The 21753-nt window shown below is 47.6% G+C and overlaps 2 protein-coding genes across 2 annotated transcripts in view; both read left to right on the forward strand.

Annotated features, from left to right (window-relative positions):
* The first annotated feature begins 246 nt into the window (after positions 1-246).
* Positions 247-21061, forward strand: LOC119153807 (dynein heavy chain 9, axonemal-like). Its single transcript, XM_037400688.1, has 9 exons — positions 247-455; positions 1827-1929; positions 3405-3644; positions 11592-11753; positions 12589-12785; positions 15330-15492; positions 17501-17624; positions 19654-19796; positions 20798-21061. The coding sequence occupies exons 1-9, from the start codon at positions 292-294 to the stop codon at positions 21059-21061; spliced, it is 1560 nt and encodes a 519-aa protein (XP_037256585.1). The 5' UTR covers positions 247-291.
* LOC119157910 (dynein heavy chain 9, axonemal-like) overlaps positions 20857-21753 on the forward strand; it is a 101651-nt gene continuing 100754 nt past the window's right edge. Inside the window, 1 exon segment of the mRNA XM_037409303.1 lies at positions 20857-20959. The gene's annotated coding sequence lies outside the window, so the exon portion shown is untranslated.

Consider the following 21753-nt stretch of genomic DNA (forward strand, 5'->3'; position numbering starts at 1 on the left):
ATAGCCTCACCTTAGGGACAGCCACCATCCTGCTGGTGAGCAGCATCCAGTGCCAAGACCCGCTCTTCTTCCCCCAAAAGCAACGCAGAGCCCAGGTGGCAGCTGAAGGGGACAGAGGCTTCCCCCTGTGCTGCTCGGTGAGCCCTGCCTGTCCTGCACGTAGCTCGGCTCCTCCTCGGGCTGCTGTAGCTGCATGAGGCACTGCATCCAGCTGGGTTGAGAAATCATTTTTTGTTTTGCAGCAGTCACTCCCCTGGTGGCTTAGCTTTCCACCTCTGCCTCCATACAGGCATGCTTGAGAAACCTCTGGATAAAAAGGCTGGCAGGAATTATGGCCCTCCAGGTACCAAGAGGCTTGTGTACTTCATCGATGATCTGAACATGCCTGAAGTGGATGCTTACGGGACGGTGCAGCCCCATACGCTCATCAGGCAGCACCTCGACTACGGCCATTGGTAGGAGGCTGCTTGGGCATCGTTGTCCAAGACCTTTTTGTTCAGCTCCAGTGGTGGGGATGGGGTTTGAGGAGATGTCAAAGTGTTGGGTCCCTCTTCCCACCCTGTGTTTGCCATTGTATCCTGCTGGGCTGCGGCTGGCTGGGAGGCTCTGGGTGACCCCAGCGTTGTGCGGCTTTGGGGTTTCCCCTGTCCCCAGCAAGCAAACTCACCTGCTGGTGGCATAGTTGGCAGGAGCTTTGCTCTGCTCGTGCTGCAGTTTATGACAAGCCCCAGTGCAGAGCCTGCAAGAGGGGCATGATGCTCAGCCTCGATGCCCTGTGATGCTGAGTAGAGGAAGGCCATGGATTTGGCCACAGCTGTGAGGACGTAAGCTGTGAGACGAACTGGCCTTGCTGGGAGGATCTAACGTTGATTTCAGTCAGACAGCAACAAACAAGCATTTTCTAGGCAGAAATAATTTGAAGGAAAAAACGACAGTGTTCTGGGAGGAGATCGGTGCATTTTAGACTGCAGCCAGCCGTGCCGTGTGGGACAGGAGCGCGTGCAGCTCTCACCATGGGGAATACGGAGCAGGCACTCATTGCAATTGCCTGTCTCCTCGGCTGCATGCATGCCTCAGCTTGGCCGAGGGTTTCCCAAGTATGGAGACAGTGGAGTGGAGGAAGAAATTTTGCTCTGTGGGTGTTGGGGAAGTCTGGCAGAAAAAGGGCTCTGCCGGAGGCATGGGGGACACGGTGCACGGGTGTCCCCTCCCAGTCATGTCCAGGCTTTCTGCCTGCGCTCTCGTTGCACACTCGGTGCCTCTCTCGCAGCCCAGCGGGGCTGCAGCTCACTCCAGGGATGGTGAGGAGTGAGGTGGGCAAAGCTTGCTGCTACCCAGGGGCTGCCCTGGCCCCAGCAGCCCCCCCGCAGGGTCCTGGGGCTGCACCCTGGCTCCATCGGCAGAGTCCCCCTCCTTCCCTACAGGCAGCGGGTGGGCAGCTGCCCCCGGCAGCAGCTGCCTGCTTGCCCCTGACCCAGGCTAGCTCAAATCACAGCCGCTCCTGTGATTTTTTTATTTTTTTTTTACCATTTCCATGCAAGTGACATCTATGACCTGAGGGCTTTGCTCACTGGTTGTTACTAGCTGGTGGAAATAATATTAGTTGCAGGTAGTTGAAGCTGAAAGCTTTCCACCAGGAGCAGGACTTGTGTGTGCCAGGCTGTGCTACAGATGCACAGGCGAGCCTGGGCCCTGCCTTGGCGAGACGCAGGATGTGACCCCCCTGAAAACACGTGGAGGTTGGCAGCCCATGGACATGCACCGTGGGAGAGGCAGCGGCAGTTGCTCGGGCTGTGGTCATCGTGCCACTTTTCTTTTGCCCAAAGGTACGATAGGACCAAGCTGTCACTGAAGGAGATCATGAACGTGCAGTACGTGTCGTGCATGAACCCGACTGCGGGGAGTTTCACCATCAACCCTCGCCTGCAGGTAAAGCCCTGCGCCATGGCAGGCACGTCACGGGCTTCATTTTGGGGTGGATTATTTAAGCATGAGGTAGAGGCAAACCACTGGCAGATCTTGCTGCTGTCATTTTATCAGTCAAAATGGCATGAATCTGTCGAGTGACTAATTCCTAATAGTGAAGCAGCAGACTTGCTTCCCTTGTTTGTTTTTTCCCATGTTCCGCTGCTCAGCCACAGAAGTGGCAAGTCACCAGCCAGCTTTACACCTACTTTCAGGACAGCCTCCTCGTTCATACAGACTGATTTTTGCCTTCATTTAGTTAATATTTACCTCTGGAACATAGTTCATTAAAGCCTTTTGGTTTCTAAAATTTTCTGATGGAGTGGGCAATATATCCTCATTAAAAAGAGGTGGGGAGGGGAAACCCAAACAAAGAAAACCAAAGAACCCCCTGCCAAAAAAACAACATAAGTGCTGATGGTAACAGAAGTATAGACTTGGGAAGAGATCTTAAACATCAGTGCTTTCTTTTTGGGAGCTGTGAGGATCTGCCCAGGCTGTAGAGCTGGTTATTATCAGCTCTGATGTTACGTACCCTTTCTCCAAGCCACGAGGCTGTGGTGGCAGAGCCTGGTCAGAGGCAGCCTGGTTGTTCCCTGCCTGCAGACCAAAACCACTGAGCAGGTCCTGCTGGCATCAGGCAGGGACAAATGGCATCCAGAGGGATGGTGCCCTTCTCGGCAGCATTGCCGTGCTGTAGGATAAAGCTTGGCATGTGAACAGTAGTGGAGAAATACCCTGAGAAAGGGATGCTCGTGCAAGAACAGCCATAACTCGGTGGGGTGGCTGCCCCAGGGACAGATCCTGCTCGTAGGGAGGGACCTACTGCCTGCTGGGGAGCCAGGATAGTGGGAAGCAAATTTCACACCTTTGTAGAGAAACCTCATGACCAGAGTCAGCCCAGGCCCTGGCTCCTCTTTAGCAAGATGGGGTGTTCAAATGAAGTGTCCTCTGGCTGTATACAGGCATCCCCTCTGTCTTTGCAAGTTCCAAACCAGTAAAGGGTCTTCTGGGAGATGGCACCTTCCAGGGGCTGTTTCTAATGGAGGCAGTGACTGGGCTTCATCAGAGGTCAGTGGGACCTTCAGAGCCCTTCAGCTCTTCAATGGACTGAACTTGCAATGTAGCAGCTGTGAAATGCAGTTGAAAATCCATTTAATAAGCAGAATGATGCCAACTGTCCTCTGCTGGGAAATTAGAAGAGGGAAACTGCCTTGTTTAGGTGGACAGAAAGTCACAGAGTCATAGAGATCCCAGGTTGGAAGGGACCTCTATGTCCTTTGGAAGGGTTGGAAGATCATCTGGCCCAGCCTTTCATGGGAAGGGGAGCCTAGATGAGATTATCTAGCACCGTGTCCAATTGCATCATCCCCAAGGGCATTTAGCTTGAGAGGTGCTTGCCCATCTCTCTGACCTTTCCATGCCTTTCTCTTCCTCAGCGTCACTTCTGTGTCTTCGCTCTCTGCATCCCTGGTCGCGATGCCTTGTCCAGGATCTACAGCACCATTTTAACGCAGCACCTGACGAGTGGGAATTTTTCAGGGGCCGTGCAAAAATCTGCTCAGCAGCTGATTGCCCTTGCCCTGGGACTGCATCAGAAAGTAGCTGCTACTTTCCTGCCAACGGCTATCAAGTTCCACTACATTTTCAACCTGAGAGACTTCTCCAATATCTTCCAAGTAAGTGCAGTTGCTGTCCTGTGACACTTGGAGCTTGTCCTGATGCTGTGGGACACTGTGGACCTGTGTTCCTCTGGCCCAGCTAGCCTTGCTGAGCAAAGCGCAATCTCCCACCTAGCAGTGACACAGTATGTGTGTCCCCCAAGTAAAGGGGATGACCTTGGACCATCCCCTAATTTCTGATTGATTTTGGATGGATTCCAGAGCCATCACCCGGGACTTTGAGTAACATAGAAGCTCATTTACTTTGCAGCCTCCTGTGGTCAACGGGGTGGGATGAGCAGTTCCAGAAGGAGGTGCAGGTTTTGGGTGGGTTGAAATGCCCTTTGGCTGTGGAAGGAACCAACAGAAGGGAGCTCTGGGCTCCTGACTTCAGCACTTAAGCAACTGTTGGTGAGTGTCATGGAGCTGGGCTTGTCTTGGTGAGTCTCAGCCCCACGCGTATAAACGTGTAGATTAGCGGCGCTGTTCCACCACACAGGGAAATAATTTTATTGCACTGAAGTGTGGTAGGTAGCGGCTTAGTGGGCTACTGGCCCTGAAAATAGGAGAGCAGTAACTGGCTCAACTCAGCTGGTTGGCCTATAGTGCTGTGTCTTCTTAGCTCCTCAATGGTCAAGTACTCAGCATGGGCTTGGAGGGTGGCGTTGGAAGAGTTCATAAATAATGAAGAGTTGATAAATAAATCAAAACCAGCTTTGACTTAATTGCTGAAACTGAATTACCACTGGAGCCAGTTCTATACCAAGGGGATTTAGAAATGCTTTCTTCAACAGTGGGGAGAGTTGTTGCTTTTTTTTTTTTTTCTTTTTTCCCCTGGAAATTTCATGCTTTGAAGCAGTAGGTATTGCTGCTCAAAGAGCCGTTTAGAATTTAAGGCTGATTAATAAAGTTTGAGAAAGTTCTTAGTCAAGAGGTTAGAAACACCATAACCTGGTGTAAAACCCCAGTTTGTAATTTGTTACCTTCCTTATTAAAATGTCTGTTTTACACGGTAGGTGCTTGAAAGTTCAGTGCCTTGTGTTCTGGTTCATCAGACAAGGGTTGAAGTAATGACAGGCAATGGGAAATCCAAGAACAGGACTTTGAAAAAGTTAATAACTCCATTGTGTCGAGAAGGAATCAGACCTGTCACTTGTGCTCAGCTAAACATCGGCAGCCTTTGACGTTAGATGTGGGTCATGTTAAATCCTGACTTCTAGTTAATCTGTGCTTTGAAAGGCAGAGAGAGAGAGAGAGAGAGAAAAGGAGCATTTCAACTGGAAGCTTTAATTTTAACTGTAGCCTTCTTGAAAGGTGCTAAGGTTGTGGGATATTAGAAAATGTCCTGCCAGATCTTGGTGCTGGCCCAGAGGGTAGGAGCAGTGACAGGAGCTCAGATGGCTTTTCGTTTATCACATGGCTTGCAGGAGTAGGGGAGTCTGTCTCCTGGGTCTCGTGTTTTTTAAATTGTGGTTCAATTTTTCTTGAAATCCTTTTTTACCTTTTCCTGCTTGTTCCTGATTATTTCCTTACCTTAAATATTCTCAGGGTTTTCAGAGCTCCTGGTTTCCTGTTTAGCTCTGCTGGAGCACTTTATTTTTATTATTTTTTTTTCCTCCCTGAAATTGAGTGTGAAAGAAGCTCCAGAGCCTGGGAATGCATTTCCATGTGTTGCATCCATTATATCTTCATAAATTCATAATTTAGCTTGAGGTCTTTTGTCTAACCCCCCGTTCAAGCAGTGCCAACTTCAAAGTTAGGTCAGACTGATCAGACAAGTTGTGAGTGTTTCCAAGGCTGGAGTTCCCATAGACTCTCTGGCCTTTTGGCATTGCTAAATCCGCTCTGTGGTGAAGTTTATATATTTTTATTTCACCAAGAATTTCCCTTGCTGCAATTTGTGTTTGTTGCCTCTTGCCCCTTTGCTATGCACATCCCAAATAAAACCCCTAAATTGCTCGCTCTCCTCTATAACTCCCCATTAGGTAGCTGCAGACAGCAGTGAGATTCCTTCCTCCCCTGGGCTGAACAAACCCGTTTCTCTCAGCCTTCCCTTGCATGTCCTGGGCTCCACTGTTTTATGATCCTGGTGGTCTCCATTGAACTCGCTCCCGTACATTAACATCTGTCTTGTCCTGGGGGACCCAAAAGTGGATAGAACCTCACACAGCGTTTCTCTCCAGCCTTTCAAGGTCTCTCCCTTTGGTGCCGTAACCTCTCTGCTTGGTCAGTGTCACCTGCAGAGCTGCTGAGAGTGCGCTGCCAATGTCATGGAGGAAGAAATTAAACAGCGTTGACCTGGTACCAACCCCTGAGGAGCACTGCTGGTAGTTGGCCTCAAGTTAGACCTTTGAGCCTGGCTGACCAGCCAGTTCCACACCCACCTTGCGGTCTACACCTCCGACCCATGACCCGTGATGTGGTGCTATTTGGAAAAAAAAAAAAAAAGGGGGAAAAAATAAATAGGAGGACACCCCCCCTCAACACCCCCCCCTCCCCCCCCAGTGAGGGCCATCTGAGTTTCCTTAGCCTGTGGGAAGGTGGAGGAAAGGTGGAGGTAAGGCTTGTAAGTCAGCGCATAGTGCCTTTTCCAAACTCCTTTTAATCCCAGACAAACAATCAAACACCAAGTGCGTAATAGCTGCATATATAAAAGGCACTTGGGGTTTGCTGTTTTACCAGCTATTCTGTAATTATACAAGCAGCCAGTGATAATTGTTAAAGGCACAAACCGTATGCAACCTGCAGCGGTAGAGGAGACGAGCCCTGGGCTTGCTGCCGCTGTACTGTGATGCTGCTGGCTCTGCACAGGTCGCTAACGATGGCTCCCTCTGCAATCTGCCCAGCGGCGCTGTCATTATCATACAATATTAGATATTAATGCTGTACCTAAACGTTTAAGTAGGACTTTACAATCCCAGCTTGATTTCCTTTGTCAAAACTGCCTGACAGCTTTTATGACAAGGATCCCTGGGCTAATTGTCTCATTACAAAACACTCCAAGAACCTGTGTCTTAATTACTGCAGCTAATGAAGAATGAGTTAATTTTGAGCTGGTATGTACATGAATGTTGCACAAAACAAGGAAGACTGCCCCAAAACAAGTCAGCAGTAATTCCTTTCAGCAGACAGACAGGGATGCTTATTGCCTTCTTGTTTTTCCTTCTGCACCCAATACCCATCGCCACCCGACCCGAGCTGATCAGGCTGGTGGCTGTGTTGCTTGGTGCAAGGGTTCAGCTGAAGGTGACTCCAGCAGGTTTTCACTCCGAATGATGACAAAACACCAGGGAGGTTTGTCTAGACAAAAATAGGTGTTGGTGAAACCAAAGGGAAAAATTGCAGCCTATATACCCAGCGACAGGAGACCAGGGCACGCAGCAGCAGGCTGGCTTTGTCAAGCACTGTTCATGTTTGTCCAGACTAATTGGTATGATCACCTCTGGGGATCTGAGCATCTTCAGTGGGACTTCTTTGTGCCTGACTAGTTATGTCCTCACCCTCAGCTTTGGTTCAGGCCCTTATGTAGGAACTAGCTGGTGTCTCCAGGGCAGTATGTGCAGGGGCTGGCTCCCCAGAGGGGCACACGAGTCTCCAGGGAGGGAGGGACTGCCAGGAGGGCTGTGGATGAAGAAAGGGAGCCAAGGTGAGAAGGAAGCCAGCACTGGACACAGTTTCTCTGATAAGTGCGCAAGCACATTCAGATCCCTGCTGACCTGGAAACCCACTAGGGTCTGGATTGAGCGATGCTCCTTCCTGATTTTGAAAAAGAACAACCAGGACCCTCAAAAATTGGTGATTATCTTCAACCCCCTGGGCTAATGGGCTGCTTTTGAATGCTTACAGAAGGCTCAGTAAGTACAGTGTAAAATCTAGCTGTAATAAACCAGCTTAAATTTGCTGTCACATCTCACTGGAAATGGTTAGGGTGAAAGAAGGATGGAAACCACAGTCCAGGTAAGAAGGGGCTGGAGTAAGTCTAGGCAAGATCTGCAGGAATGGCAGCCCTGGCTCCTTGTCTTTGGACTATATCACTTGCTGTTAGTGATGGTACTGTTGCAGGGGCAAGGTCACCCTTCAGTCCTTTATAGTCCTTCAGGCTCATCGGAAGGTGCTGTTACTTTCCTGTTGTAGCAGGTCCCATCTATGGTTAAAGTCTGACACTACTTCTCCTTGCATTCCTATGGCACCTTTTCATGCCTCTAGGTCCCACCATGCACTGCAGAGTTAAATTGATTGGTACGCCTCAGGCGATTTACCCTTGATTAAAGAAGACAGGTCTCTGCAGTGACAGAGTTGTGGATTATGCTTTTTAAAAATATATTCCCTGCTGGCTCACACCAGAGAAAGCCCTGTTGCTGTCTGTCTTTCCATCTGAAAGGGTTACCATGGTATTATGCTCTAAATTATATCTGTCATCTCTGTAAAATAATAATCATAGACTCAGCAGGGTTGTATTTTGCTTTTTATTCCCCTTTCTAACAAGATTGCCAAGCAACATGTCACATGAAGATCTGTGCGGTTGTTTGGCATGACTTAGCCTTGGGCTTGGTCGGGATCTGGTTACTTGAGCCGGCCTGGTTTTAGACCTTCCCCCTTCTGCTGTCTTACCATCCCTGCTATTTATTTTCCTAATGGAGGTCCAGATGCCAGCGGCTGGTTATGGGCTGCTCCATCACACGCAGCAGGCGCAGCATTCTGCAGGGCCGGTGGGGTGGCTGGAGCCCCTCATCAATCCCCTCTGATGAGCATGTTTTAAAATAGGTGCAATACTTTTAAATAGCACTGCGGGTTCCTGGCCCACGCACTGCTGATAGAAATGCTGTGTTTGTCACTGTTTCCATGTCACCGCTGTCCTCAAAGTGCTGAGGCTGCTCCAGGAGCCCCAAGAGTAACGCCAGGAAGGAGGAGAGCCAAGTGCGTAGTCCAACAGTGCAGGACACCCGGGAAGGGGTTGCTGCACTGCACAAGTTATTATTTTAAATGTTATTTAGACTGCAAAGAAAGCAATTTATTTTTCTTACCTTTTTATGCCCAGGAGACTTTCTGTTCTGTCACCTGATCACCCCGTTGCGGGAGCACGTTAACTTGCTCTTCGCACTCGCCGTGCACCTTCCCTGGGGCTGGTGTGTAGGGCAGGCTGGGCTGTGCACCCCGGTGCTGCCCTCAGCACCAGCAGGGAGCCAGCCTGCTGGCAGGGAGCCTGGCGGGGTGCAACGCTTCAGAAGTGGAAATAATTATCAGCTTAGCAAGCCTGGTGTCCAGAATTCACATTATGTTGCTTCAGACCTTGGTTGCTGGATGGGTGTTACGGTTTTGCAGGTTTTGCCAAAATGGCTTGAATGTGTCTAGTGCTTTTTATTTATTTTTTTAAATCCAAATATTCAGCTTCTCTCTACACGTAGGTTTTATTGTGTTCTAGGTAGCAGCATGCAAAGCCTTTGACTATCCATGATTGTCCTGTATGTGCAGAGACCTTTTTAGTTCCTGTTTTGTCTATTTATATGCAATATATTTCCATGTAGAGATGGAGTATGCATTTCTTCCATGTGTTCCCCTAAAGGCATATTAGGGTACAAAGAAACAATTAAATATCTCTCTCCACTGGACTATCTGACCATTTGACTTTGAATATTTTCTTTGAAGACCTACTCTATTACTAAAAATCATGTGGCTGTGCGATGTAGGACTCAAAGATACTGCGGGCAGTACCAGTGCTGCGCATCTCGCTATAGAAGGATGAGCGATCCTTTTACTTGTGAGTGGCTCCAAATGAAATCTCGAGCACCTGAAACTTCCAGATGAAGAAAATGGTATTGCATAAAAGCTGGTGTCTCGTGGAAATCTTCCAAGGCTTTGTGAGGAACCAATGCTTGGGGAGGTGGGGATAAAACTCTGGCGAACTGGTGTGTGCGATGTGGCTCTTGGAGACAGTTCCTGGTCAGAGGGTTGCAATAACCTGCTGTGTGTAATGCTGTGAGCTAAGGCTCCTTCATGGAGCCGTGGTGGGAACTGCCCCCCTGGCCAGGGCTGCTGGCCACCCAGCCTGCTGACGTCGTGAAGTGTGAGCTGACGGGTACTTGTCACTGTCTGCAGGGTTCTGATGGGTGGCAGAAATACCTCCCAGGCTTCCCCAGCACAGCTGTGGTGGGTGCAGAGCACGTGAGATCCTGCTGGGAGGGGACAGGCACCCTGGCAGGCGGATGGGGTCATGGGTGCTCCTCGGTCCTTTGTTTCATGGAGATCATGGGAAAATTGCCTGGCTGAGCTCAGGTCCTGCCTTGTCAGACCTGTGACAGCCTGTCTCCGCTGGCACGTTGATGCGTGGCGACAACACAGCAGACAAGTCTTGCTGGGACAATTAGCATATTCCCCATTTCCGTGCCAAATATCATCATCTCCTGGGGTGATTATTAAGCTGCTGAGGAGCCTGTCACTCAGGATTACCTGGTAATAAATCTTGATCTGATGAATCTCAGCCAGAGTGTGGTGGTTCCCTGCAGCCCGGTGGCGATGCCCTGGCACCCCAATGGGCACGGCTGTGCCTCTCAGCCAAAGCCTTTGCTGGCATGTCACTATCTTATCGACGTCATGACATTTGACATCATTGTGTAGAGAAGCCTTGGTGTGGCAGAGTTCTGACCTTTCTGGTGAGGGGGAGAAGCTGAAAGATTTGGCTGAAATACAACCTGAGGACTCAAGAGCCAAATGGATAAAACTTGCATTGATGTGACAAAGGGCAAGGTGCTATCTGTTTTCTTTTTTAGTGTTGGCACCACATCCATCAGAGGTGCAGTGACCCATGGCCGTGATTCCTCTGTGCATCCCAGCCATAGACGCAGTGGCTGGAAGAGCAGCCTCACAGGCAGAGCATCCCCATCGCTTGCTGGGGACACAGCTGGTGTGCTCACAGAGGAGCGTGATAGCTCTGCTGAGAGGAGTGTGCAGGTCAGGTTTGCAGAGTGAGGAAAAGGGAGATGTGCAGGTGTTAAGCTAATAAACTGATTACAGATTCCTGAAGTGTGGGTTTTCCTCCCTCTGAGGTAGCCTTACACATGCTTGCATCAAGAACACAACTTTTGCGGCTCAGGGTGTCTTTAGAGTGACTGATTTAGTTTTTTAAAATCTTAGGTATTTTAAATCAATTTAGGACCTGATGGGTTTCACCTTTCTCTCTTCAAGTTGTCAGCTCTTCTTGCTATTTTTTTTTCTGAAATAAATGCAATAACAATTTGGCAGCTGTAATGACAAATGTGAAACCCAAACAGTTTGAGCAATGATCCATAGAGCTGAGAGGGACTGCTTTACATTGCTTTTAATACATTTTATATTTTACGTATAAATAATTAGATGTTAGGAATAAAAGCTATTTAATTCATACCATTGAAAACCCTGTGTGCTGTTAATAGGCTTAGTTATAGGCGACATCTCTTTGTAATATAATTCTTTTATGCATTTTAATAGAGTTCATGATAAACATACTGTGATAAACAGACAGCAACTAGTATTTCCTGCAGGCAGAATGCGCCTAATTAAAATTTATTTATTTTTTTTAAAAAAAAAATCACCACCACTAAAATTTCCAAACTCTTTTTTTTTTTTTTTTTTTTTTTTTCTTGACAAAGCACCCGTGGCATGGTGTTGGGATGTAAAAAAGCCACACTGTGTGCTCTTTGCTGCTGAGGTCAGGACCAGCAGCCCAGCCAGGCTGCACTGGGGATGCTGTTTAGGGTATCGAAACAAGTATAACAAATACAAACTGCTTTGGGAGACAGGGGGTGACGGAGGGCATGTCCTCCAGGGACTGTTCAGTAGGGGCTTGTTCAGAGGGGCAGTTGCAGGTTGCTGTAATGACTCTGCATATTGCGATTTGGCTCTTTCCTAAGCGTGGCAGCCTGGATGCTGGGGTGAAGTTGGTTCCTTGGGGTCATGATGGGGTTCACTGACTGTCTCTGCTCTCCATAGGGCCTTCTGTTCTCTACCCCTGAATGTCTGAAGCAACCCCAAGACCTAGTGAAACTCTACCTGCATGAGTCAAACCGGGTGTACCGGGATAAGATGGTTGAAGAAAACGATTACGGTACCTTTGATAAAATCCAGCTGGAGATGGTGAAGAAATTCTATGATGTAAGTGTTGAGGTTCCTAACTCTGCTTTCCCAATGAACTTTTCTCCTGTAAGCATGTACATCATTATCAAAGTTTGACCCAGTGTCTGCCCATCTCTCGCTTGCCTGGAGGGCAGTGCTCTTAATGGGAGCCCAGGAGCAAAATCTGTCATCTGCATCCTGGGCTGCTGCTGCTGTGACAGGGGTGAATGATGCACTCCAGAAGGGCAATGGGGAGAGGCGATTTGGCATCTGTGGATTAATTAAATTCCTTTAAGTGCTTTAAGTCTCGTGGCAAAAGCAGGAGAAGGATCAGATCCCTGGTCTTGATGGGAGCACAGTGACATGCAGGCACAAATCCCTAGTGCTTTCCCTTTTTCCAAAGTTTCTTTCGAGTGAAAGCTCCAGACCTGCTTCCCTTCGGGCCGGCATCACCCAGCTGTGCTGCCACGTGAATCACACAAGCCTCGCTGAAGCGATAAGCAGTGCAGACAGCAGACTTTCCTCCAGGTTTATCACTGTCCATGCAACAGGCTAATGCTATGGCTCTTGCCGCGGGGCTTTTCTTGTGGCCACGTTCTCTTATGGTAACGAGTTGAGTTTTTGTGACTTGACAAAAAGTTGTCAGAGCAAAAGAAGTCAGATTTGGGGCTTTCTCCTTTTCCCCTCTTTCCCTTTCACCCTTTTTCCCACATATGGGTGCAACTATATGGGCATAAAAGGCGTTTGCTGGAATGCCATACCTTACTTGAAAAGATGGCAGAGACCTGCAGTGGTTTTTTCCTATGCTTGTTCTACATGTGTGTATATAAATATATATTTTATTATTCTTTTTTGTCCTCTTTGACATTGACAGGACATTGAGGAAACTTTAGAGCAGACCAAGAGAATGAATGTTTATTGCCATTTTGCTAAAGGCGTTGGTGAACCCAGTTACAGGCCAGTTTCATCCTGGGAGGAGTTGAACCAGGTCCTTGTGGAAGCCTTGGACAACTACAATGAGGTCAACGCTGCCATGAACCTGGTACTCTTTGAGGATGCCATGTGCCACGTGTAAGGGGATTTTCTGGCTTTGTGGTCTCGTCGTAGCATTTGTCTGTGCAGATTGCTTCTGTGGAGTTTTCTGGAGGGTGTAAGTGTGTGACAGCTGCTGGAGCTGCAGGTGTGCAGAGGCTTCACCTGCCCATGCGGTGTGTCCGGCAGCAGCGCTGCGCTGCTGCTCCAGCTGGTGTTTGGAGGGCAGCTCTGGAGCCGTGAGGTTGCCTGGGGCTGTCAGATGGAGAGGCTGCGTGCTGGGGGTTATTTTAAAGTCCGGCCGCTGTTATGATATCTTTGTCCCTTGATGTTCTGTAGATGGCATGAACATTTATTGTATGTGACAGCGTTCAAGCGCTTTATTGTCTTCACTTGACCGCCAGCTACAGAACTGGTTATACTGGGATTTCCCAAAACACTTTCACAACTGGTTTAGAGCTGTGTTTACACAGGTTCTTAGTGGGATTTTCAAATGTATGTAAAGCAAAATTATGTGCCTTCAGGCTACCAGTTCAAATGGATTGAGGCATTCAACCTGCTTTGATCTTTTGGAAATCCTGCTCGCGTTTTGGTGCCTGGAGAATCTGGATGGATTCCCTCTGGAAATTGGATGTGTGGGACTATATGAAAATAGCAAGCCTCCAGTAGATGATTATGAAGCTATTTACATGCCTGGTATAGATAGTGAGGCGTACCTCCAGCTTTCAAATACGATTTAAAAGCCTGTTGGGAATCCCAGCAGAGACAGACTCATTTCTGGGTGCTGAAATGCAGATCTGGCTTTAGATCCCTTCAGAAGATGGACCTGCCCTGTATATCACAGTTTTAACTGATTTTGTATGAAAACATTGTATCAGGCGTTGCAGATTTGTGACTAAGCTAGAAGGAAGCCGCTGTCCTGCTGCACAGCCATGTGCCTGATTTCAGTTCTTGCTGGACCTGGCAACTTAATGCAGTTACTTTCATGCAAATTTTAAAAAAATAAAAATATAAAGTGCTACTCCTTTTAACTAGCCGTTTAACTGTTTCTGTTCTAAGAGCTCAACAAATTTTTACTTTTGCAGTGTAGTGTGCTGGGGAATGTTTTCCCTTATGGTGTGGGCATTTACTCCTTTGTGCTAGCGAGCCATGTGCCACCTGATGTCCATAGGTGTTTCTGCTTGCATTGCTTGCGGAAAGGTGACGATAACAGTAATCTTGCGCTCCTTTTGCACTTTATATAAATTGGGATTTGCAACAAAACCTGGCACTATCCCTCCAGCTTATATTGTGGATAATCAGGAAAGTGAGGTTTGAGTGTTCAGTATGATTTTCACTGGAGCTGGGTGAATTTCATTCATTGCACTTGGAAATTGCATTTTGCTGCAGCGCAGAACTTATTCCATCTCGAACAGCTTATGAATGTCAGCTCAAATTTGCTGAAAATTTTCAGTTGCAGGGGGGAAAAAAAAAAAAGAAAAAAAGGAAAAGTCAGGGACTTAATTTATGTTAGGAAATGGGAGATACCTGCCAGTCACCTCCCACCCCAGGGCTCAGTGTGCACATTCAGAAAGCACAGCCCTGGAGAGCACATCGGGGCAGCGACCACAGTGGCATCTTCAGGGAGAGCCTAACTCTCTGAGGAACTCTAAAGATCTCCACACAAACTGGCTTGCTTTTCTGGGTATAATTTCACAATCAGTGGGGAGTCTGCACATAGATCATAAAATACTTGAGTTGTAATGAAACAGTACAGTATTCCTTGCAGTCTTATTTAAAAATTAATCGGAATACTCTAAGAAAATACTCAGTTGAGTGAATAAAGGCAATGATGTGAAGAGGGGGCGCATCTGAGACACCGGACAGTGAGGGTTTCACAGGTAGGATCCTCTAAACCGCCTCGCTTGGGGTTTTAACATGTGGAGATGTCAGCATTTGCTTAAAGAGAATAAACTGGAAGCAGGCAGAATTCACAGTGTGGCTCACACAGGACAAGTGAACATATCTGGAAAATAACAGCAAGTTTATTTTGAGAGTGAAAAAAAATCTTAACTCTCAGGTAGTGGTGGTTTGGATAAATAAGAAGCATGGACTGTGTTTTCCAGATGGATTTTATGCCATTCTAGACATATATGAATATGCTTTAAAGCACAGCAGGACTCTTCACCTGAACATGAATCCCAAATGGTTTGTGAAGAGAAAACTTTTACTGGCGAGTTGTATCAGAGCCTTGAATTTTGTTCTGGGTTTTGGCATGGCAATGTAGCGTGCTTTGACCCTTGTCCTCCCCGCAAAGATGTTCGGACATTCACCTTAAAATAGTTCTGTCCAGCAGGACTCGGCAGATGAGAAAAAAATTGGACACAGCCTGAATTGCTACCAAAATATTTTTTCCATCAGCTACGTCCTTTGTATAGGTATCAGCAGAGATGGGGATTGATTGCTGATGTGTCTCTTAGATTGACATTTTTCATCCCATTCAGAATACAATTTCTTAGTGAATAAAATATGTATTGAAAAGCACCAGGCAGAGAAAAAGAAAAATACTCTCGTTAATAAGAGATTTCGTATGCTTCACTTTAGTTGCCGCATCAACCGTATCCTGGAGTCCCCCAGAGGAAACGCTCTCCTGGTTGGTGTGGGTGGGAGTGGCAAGCAGAGCCTGACCAGGCTGGCAGCCTTCATCAGCTCTCTGGAGGTTTTCCAGATCACTTTGCGGAAAGGCTATGGCATCCCTGACCTGAAGGTAGGTGCCTTTTAGGGCTGAGGTGGAAGGGAAGGAAACAAATCGTAGTACTTGCCCTGAAAACTTTTTCTTGTTGCATATTGAGTGATGCTAAAAAGCTCCAGACAGGACATGGGGCTGTGGAGGGGAGTGATGCTTCTCCAAACACCTTGCTGCAGCGTGTCTGCAGGGGGGCACAGGCAGCCCTGCTGTCCCTGCCCGCCCCGGCGGCACCCCAGCCCCAGGCTTCGTTTCAGGCTGGGCTGGGCTAATGAACCCTAACTATTTCTAATTAAACCAAGATGTGGTAGCTAGCTCATCTGTGAGATGCTTGTTGTGGAGTGATTTGGAGGTGGGAAAGGAGCAGGGAAAAGTGGGAGGAGAGTTCCCAAACTGTATCCAGCTCTTCCTCTGCTGCTTTGTGTAAGGGAGGAGGGACTGCCGGGGGTGGATGGTTTGCTATAGGCGACATGTGCCTGTGCTTATATTTATACACAGGCCAGTGAGCTTAGGAGTTATGAATTATCATTTTAAAATACCACTGCAATGGTTTAAAAGTATTTTAGCTGCTGGGAAAATGATTCTCGTTAGACGTGTTGTAAAAAATCACTTTACTCCGTTCTGCCTGGGAGAGGTGGTGGTCAATGAGCCCTGGGTTCCTTCCCCATCCTGACAACCTGTGCTTGTGTACAAGTTGTTTTCATCGTGTCCCACCATCTTTTGGGTATTTTCAGCTTTCCACTCTGGTCTTCAGCCCTGCTCATGGTGTTTTCTAGCTCCTACCTGCCTGTACATCGAGGAGGCTTGTGCTCCCATCTAGGGATATGGCTTCATACCACCAGAATTAATAAACTTGTTTTTGAAGCTCTGCCTGAGGAGCTGGAAGATAATGTGATGTTGTCTTCACTCTGTATTCATTTTCAAAGAATTTATTAAATACGGAATCATTTTTTTTCTCAGATATGGAAGAATGAGATGGTGATAGATTACCCTGTCTGCCCTTGGCCCCTCCTGCTATTATAATTGATCTAATCCAAATTTCTAGCGATGAAAATCAGTAATGGTTCTTTTGGAAGAAGCATGTGTGTTTGCTGAATTTCTAAGAGAGTTTCTGATACATTGGCCAACGCATTCCTTCAGGGTCCCCCACATGTCTGTTATCCTGCCTGGAGGGGCAGGAAGGAAAGGATGGAGTTTGAACAGGATAATGTTATTTTGCCCATCTCATGAACAACTTGAATTTCAAAAAGATGGTTTCCTGTTCCCTGTGAAATGAAACAGCTTTTTTGTGTGCACAGGCTCTTAGCATTACTGCACCAAGTAGGAGATTGTAGGGTGAGTCCCTGCTCAGAGTCTGGAAGAGGAGGAAGAAATACACAACTGAAAAAATCGGTGTCTGCAGACGGCATCCTGCTGCCGTTCTCACAAACAAAAAAATGTGTTGCAACACCTCAGGAAAAAAAAATATATTAATGTATACTTGTGAAACCAGAGAAATCTACAGCATGGGGATACCGAGGACCAACATCTCTAGTCACTGCTGTCTCTCCCGGTGCCTGTGGTGCTTTAGCATCTGTCCTTGTGTATGTGACTTGCTGTACCCACAGCCCAGAGCTGAGTGAGCCTTGATGAATGCCCCTTGCAGTCTCCATAACCAGCGATTGCATCGATGGCTTCAGCCACATCCATTGACCTCGAAGTGTTTCAGCCACAGACATTCCCCTGTGGCTAGTAGTGCTGGCCAGGGCTTTCTTCTCGTTTGTGTGTGATGCAGACCTGGGCATAGTGTTAATAAGTCTTACTTAGTGAGGGATGATGATGATAGCAATAGACTCCCACATACGACCTGGAAGGTTCAGCTGTGAAGATGGAGGTTGGCCAAAGTACAGTTTCATGCTAATTAATTGCAATTGCTTTGTTCTCAGTTAATGGAAGATTCTAAAATATCCCGCTTGTAGGGGTGATACCTAGCCCGTGCTTTGCAGAATGTAGGTGCAGCCCCTAAATCCACTTGCTTTTCAACCCCCAGGCAGACCTGGCAAATCAGTACCTGAAAGCCGGCATGAAGAATGTAGGCACCGTGTTCCTGATGACCGACGCGCAAGTGGTGGATGAACAGTTCTTGGTGCTGGTGAATGACTTTTTAGCATCAGGTACATCTCTCATTGCTTTGATTTCTGCTCTCCCCCTTTGCAATGTAGTTTTGCTCCAAGTGGTTGCATCTGAAGTTCTCAAATATACAGAAGGGCGATATATGAAGTAAGCTAGGAGATACGTGGGTTAAGCTCTAGAGCAAAAGCAGTGCTGAGGTCTCCATGGTGAGGATGCGCTCCATCATCTGGTAGATTTTCTTTTTCTGATGTCTTGTACCTAGTTCTTGCATACCTCATGTTATACTGCACACGGTTGTTCAGTGACGTGCCTGTTGTGATATTGCAGCTGAGGACAGAGCCGAAGGAACGTACTGACAGATGAGGAGTTTGACCTATGGATCCAGTGCAGCCACACTCTAGTTGTCTAATAAAATAAGATTATTCTTGGCTAGAATATTTGACTGGGTATCTGCAAAGCCACCAGACAACCATGTCTGTGTGTATTAACTAGCTGCTTATCCCATTGCAGTCCTGTTCCTCTTTGTCTTTTCAGATACATTTAAGATTTTGAGTTCTTACTTAACAAAAACAACTGCAGAATGGTCAGTGTACCTGCCAGTCCCTGTTTCCCTGCGGAGCCCAGCACCAGTACGTGTGGGTGAGCAGTCCCCATGCTGGGCGCGCTGCAGTGCACGTGGGGGTGTGCAGCTGTGCCAGCGTGACTGCACTGGGTAACTCAGGGCGGGGGGATTCCCCAAACTCCCTGCTAAATCACTGCTGCTAATGGTGCCACTTGTGGCCTTATTTATGAGTCGGAAGTGGAAAGACACCAGCTGGTTCAGGTGACCTCTGTGGATTGTGAGGGGTGGCGAGCTGACAGCACGGTGGAGCGATAGTTTGTGAGTAACTCCAGAGTTGACATATGTGGCTATAAATTGTCCAGATGGCTTCAGCAGCAAACAATCCCTGCTTGCGATGAATCTGTAAGCAGGAGTAAGGACAGGGGTTGTTGTGGAGGATGGCGAGTAGCTCCCACCACCTCTTATGCATGGTGTAGACAACACAAACATCTCATGACTCAAGGTGAAGCTCTGCAGTGTCCTTCGGCAAGAGGCAGGCTGAGCAGCCTGGCTGCGGGATGTCTATGTCATCTTATAAGGTGTTCTGTTTTCCTGTGCTCACTCCGTGGGGAAGTGGGAGCAGGTCAGGGTCCTCACCCTGGGTCCAGGGAGGCAGTGTAGAATTGCAGCCGGACTGAGGAGGGGACCGTGCAGGGACGGTGACTTCACATGGCACGACCTGGTACCCACCCTGATGGGTCTGGCTGCTCTCGGCTACCTGCCTGCTTGTTTTTCTTACTTGTTTCACTTCTTATCATCACCTAAGAAGCTAGAACAAAAATATATATTTTAGTCTTCCTTATAAACGAGGACTATCTGATTAGTATATTTTCCTAAGTGATTAGTGCTCATATTAACAGTATCTCACTCAATAATGATGATTTCAATCAAATCAGAAGCCAGAAAGGAAGTGAACAGGTGATAAAATAAGGAACCACTAAAAAATATAGATTTGGTCAGGGACATTTTTGGCCATCAGTTGCATAACTATTAACTTTTAATAGTTTCTGAAATATTTCTAACTTTTAAAACGTTTTGGTGATCTGGGAGTTATTTGACCATTGCTGGAAATGGCATTGAACATCTGCAGGAGTTGTAACTGTAAATAATTTGTTTGCAAAACTAAAATGATTTCATTACTGTGTACAGCATATTAGGTATTTGATTTTTGTGGGTAATCTAATTAGCACTGTAGATCAGAAAAGAATGCTGTTTCTGTACTTTGATTCAGTTCTGTGTTTACTTTGTGCTTTTATAAGGGAGTTTGCTCTCACAAGTGTGGGGTTTTTTAGCAGAATGACCTTTTGTGCCGCCTTTCTGCTGCTGGAGCCTGCGGGCACTTGGCACAATGATTTTTCTCAAGGAAGGGGCTGCCCTGAGCCCCTGAAGAGGGAAGCAGCTGCTTCACTTTGCTCTAAGACTGCACCAAAACCCAGAGCAGTAAACCAAAGCCTGCCCTTTTTTCTTAGGTGAAATCCCTGACCTCTTCCCTGATGATGAAGTTGAGAACATAATCAACAGCGTGAGGAATGAAGTCAAAGGCCGGGGGCTGGTGGACTCCAGGGAGACTTGCTGGAAGTTTTTTATAGAGCGTGTTCGACGACAGCTGAAGGTGAGACAGAGCAGGAGGTGGGACGGTCGGGTCCTCACCACGGACCTGGGTGCAGGGGCACAGCCCGGAGCTGCTTTGGGCTCCCTCGCAGGGTGGTCAGATGCAGCCTGAGAGGCTTTTCTGCCTGTTCATGGGGGGAGCTGTGATTCTCTCAGCGAGCAGTACTAAAGCAGAGGAAATGCTGTCCGTTGTCATCACTTCTTGGGCTTTAGAAAGTGCTATGGGAGCTGGAAATGTTCTTTTTCAAAAGCTGAGCAGGACCAGTCTTTCTGTTTTCAAAGTCATGCATAGGGGTTTAACTGGGGTGCATCAGGAGTAGGTCTGGCTACTTGGAAAAGTTGCACAGGGGATCTTCATATTGTGGGTAATCCATAGTCAGAAGAACTAAAGGCAAAGGACCTGCTGTGCAAAAATGCAATGAGCTGGGAGAACATGTTTGCAAATGCTTTTCTTTCCATTCTGCTCTGTTTTGAGATTTCTCTCTTTTAAAAAATTCCTCATTCTGATAAAAGCAGATTTGAGTTTGAGCCACCTCAACCCTTTTCTGTGCTGGCTTTCAGGGAGAAAAAAAAATCCAGGCAGGCCTGTGGTCCTGCCAGCAGAATTTAGATCCATTCATTTTAATTCCTGATTACACCACTTGAATCTAGACACCGGTTCCCTGCCAGGCGCAGCTTTGTGTCACTGCTAAAGCAGGGAAGTGTGGTTACGTTAAACCCTGGCTGCAGCTTTGAAAGTGTGCCAGGCTTCTGCTTTTGACCATAGCAATGCTTAACGCCACTGCTTGTTTTTATTGCAGAGAAAAAAAGAGTATTTACTGCTGGATGGTGCCTTTTTCAGGTCAGGGCTGCTGGAGTGCAAGGGCAGAGGTGGCTGTACCCTTAGCTGGTGGTGTGAGATCTTCCACTGGAAGGGGCCGGTAGAGTCTGGGCTGCCTGGCTGGAGCCTGGTGCCTGCTCCCTGCTGTGCCTTCTCACCTCCTCCTTCCCACGGCTCCACAGGTCGCGCTGTGTTTTTCACCCGTGGGGAGCAAGCTGCGCATCCGCAGCAGGAGGTTCCCCGCCATCGTCAGCTGCACGGCCATTGACTGGTTCCAGGAGTGGCCGCAGGAGGCCCTCGAGTCCGTCAGCCTCCGCTTTCTGCGAGAGACGGAGACCGTGGAGGTGAGCCCCTTGCTGGCACCTGTGGGTGTCCGAGCTGTGCGGGGCTGGAGCTCCCTGGGGGACAGGCACCGGCCACCCCGTGCTGGTGACAGCCAGGTGTGACCTCGTCCATCCGTGCAGTGCGAGCAACGCCGCACGCAATGAGGGCAGTGCTGCAGAGAGGGTTTGCTCACCTTTCTTGCTCTCCAACGCTGATCCAGGGCACCTCGGTGGCTGTTTGGAGAGGAATTGCTGATAACACGATCCTGCATTAAAATAATTGAACAGTGCTTGAAATATGGGCCAGGTCTTGCAGCCAGGGGCATGGACCGCAGCAGAAGTGTGGCCACGGGCACCACGCTCGTGCATGTATACGCTGAGAGTGGTGCCAGTGAGGTGACAGCTTTGTGAATGAGAGCGGCAGCTTACAAATTGGTGCAGAAAATAATATTATGATTATTGCAGGGAACATACACTTTCCTCTCCACATGCATGTCTGAGCGTCTGTAATTCTCAAGGGCAAAAATATGTCAAGTTCTCATTGATGACAACCTGCTCCTAGACTAAAAGAGATTAATTTCTGTTTATTTATCTTTTCTGGGCAGGATTTTGGAAGAATAAAGCCTACAATGTTTTCTTTTTATGAGTGTACACTTTCCTCATTTGTACCGAAGAAAAGCCCAAATTTATACTTAAAAGGCTGTTATTTTTTAGGGCTGAATGTTAGAAAAATTGCTTGGAATAAGATAAAGTATGAGATAAAAAGATATAAAAAGAGGTATAAAGTACACGAGCAGACAAAGTTATTTTAGAGA

Source organism: Falco rusticolus, chromosome 1 (genome assembly GCF_015220075.1).
Source record: "Falco rusticolus isolate bFalRus1 chromosome 1, bFalRus1.pri, whole genome shotgun sequence".
Lineage (NCBI taxonomy): Eukaryota > Metazoa > Chordata > Aves > Falconiformes > Falconidae > Falco > Falco rusticolus.

Excerpts from the sequence above, each read along its gene's own strand:
- LOC119153807 (XM_037400688.1), top strand. The coding sequence starts at position 292 with ATGCTTGAGAAACCTCTGGATAAAAAGGCTGGCAGGAATTATGGCCCT. Across the intron at positions 17,625-19,653 it reads GAATGACTTTTTAGCATCAG|GTGAAATCCCTGACCTCTTC; the intron begins GTACATCTCTCA and ends CTTTTTTCTTAG. Across the intron at positions 19,797-20,797 it reads GTGTTCGACGACAGCTGAAG|GTCGCGCTGTGTTTTTCACC; the intron begins GTGAGACAGAGC and ends ACGGCTCCACAG.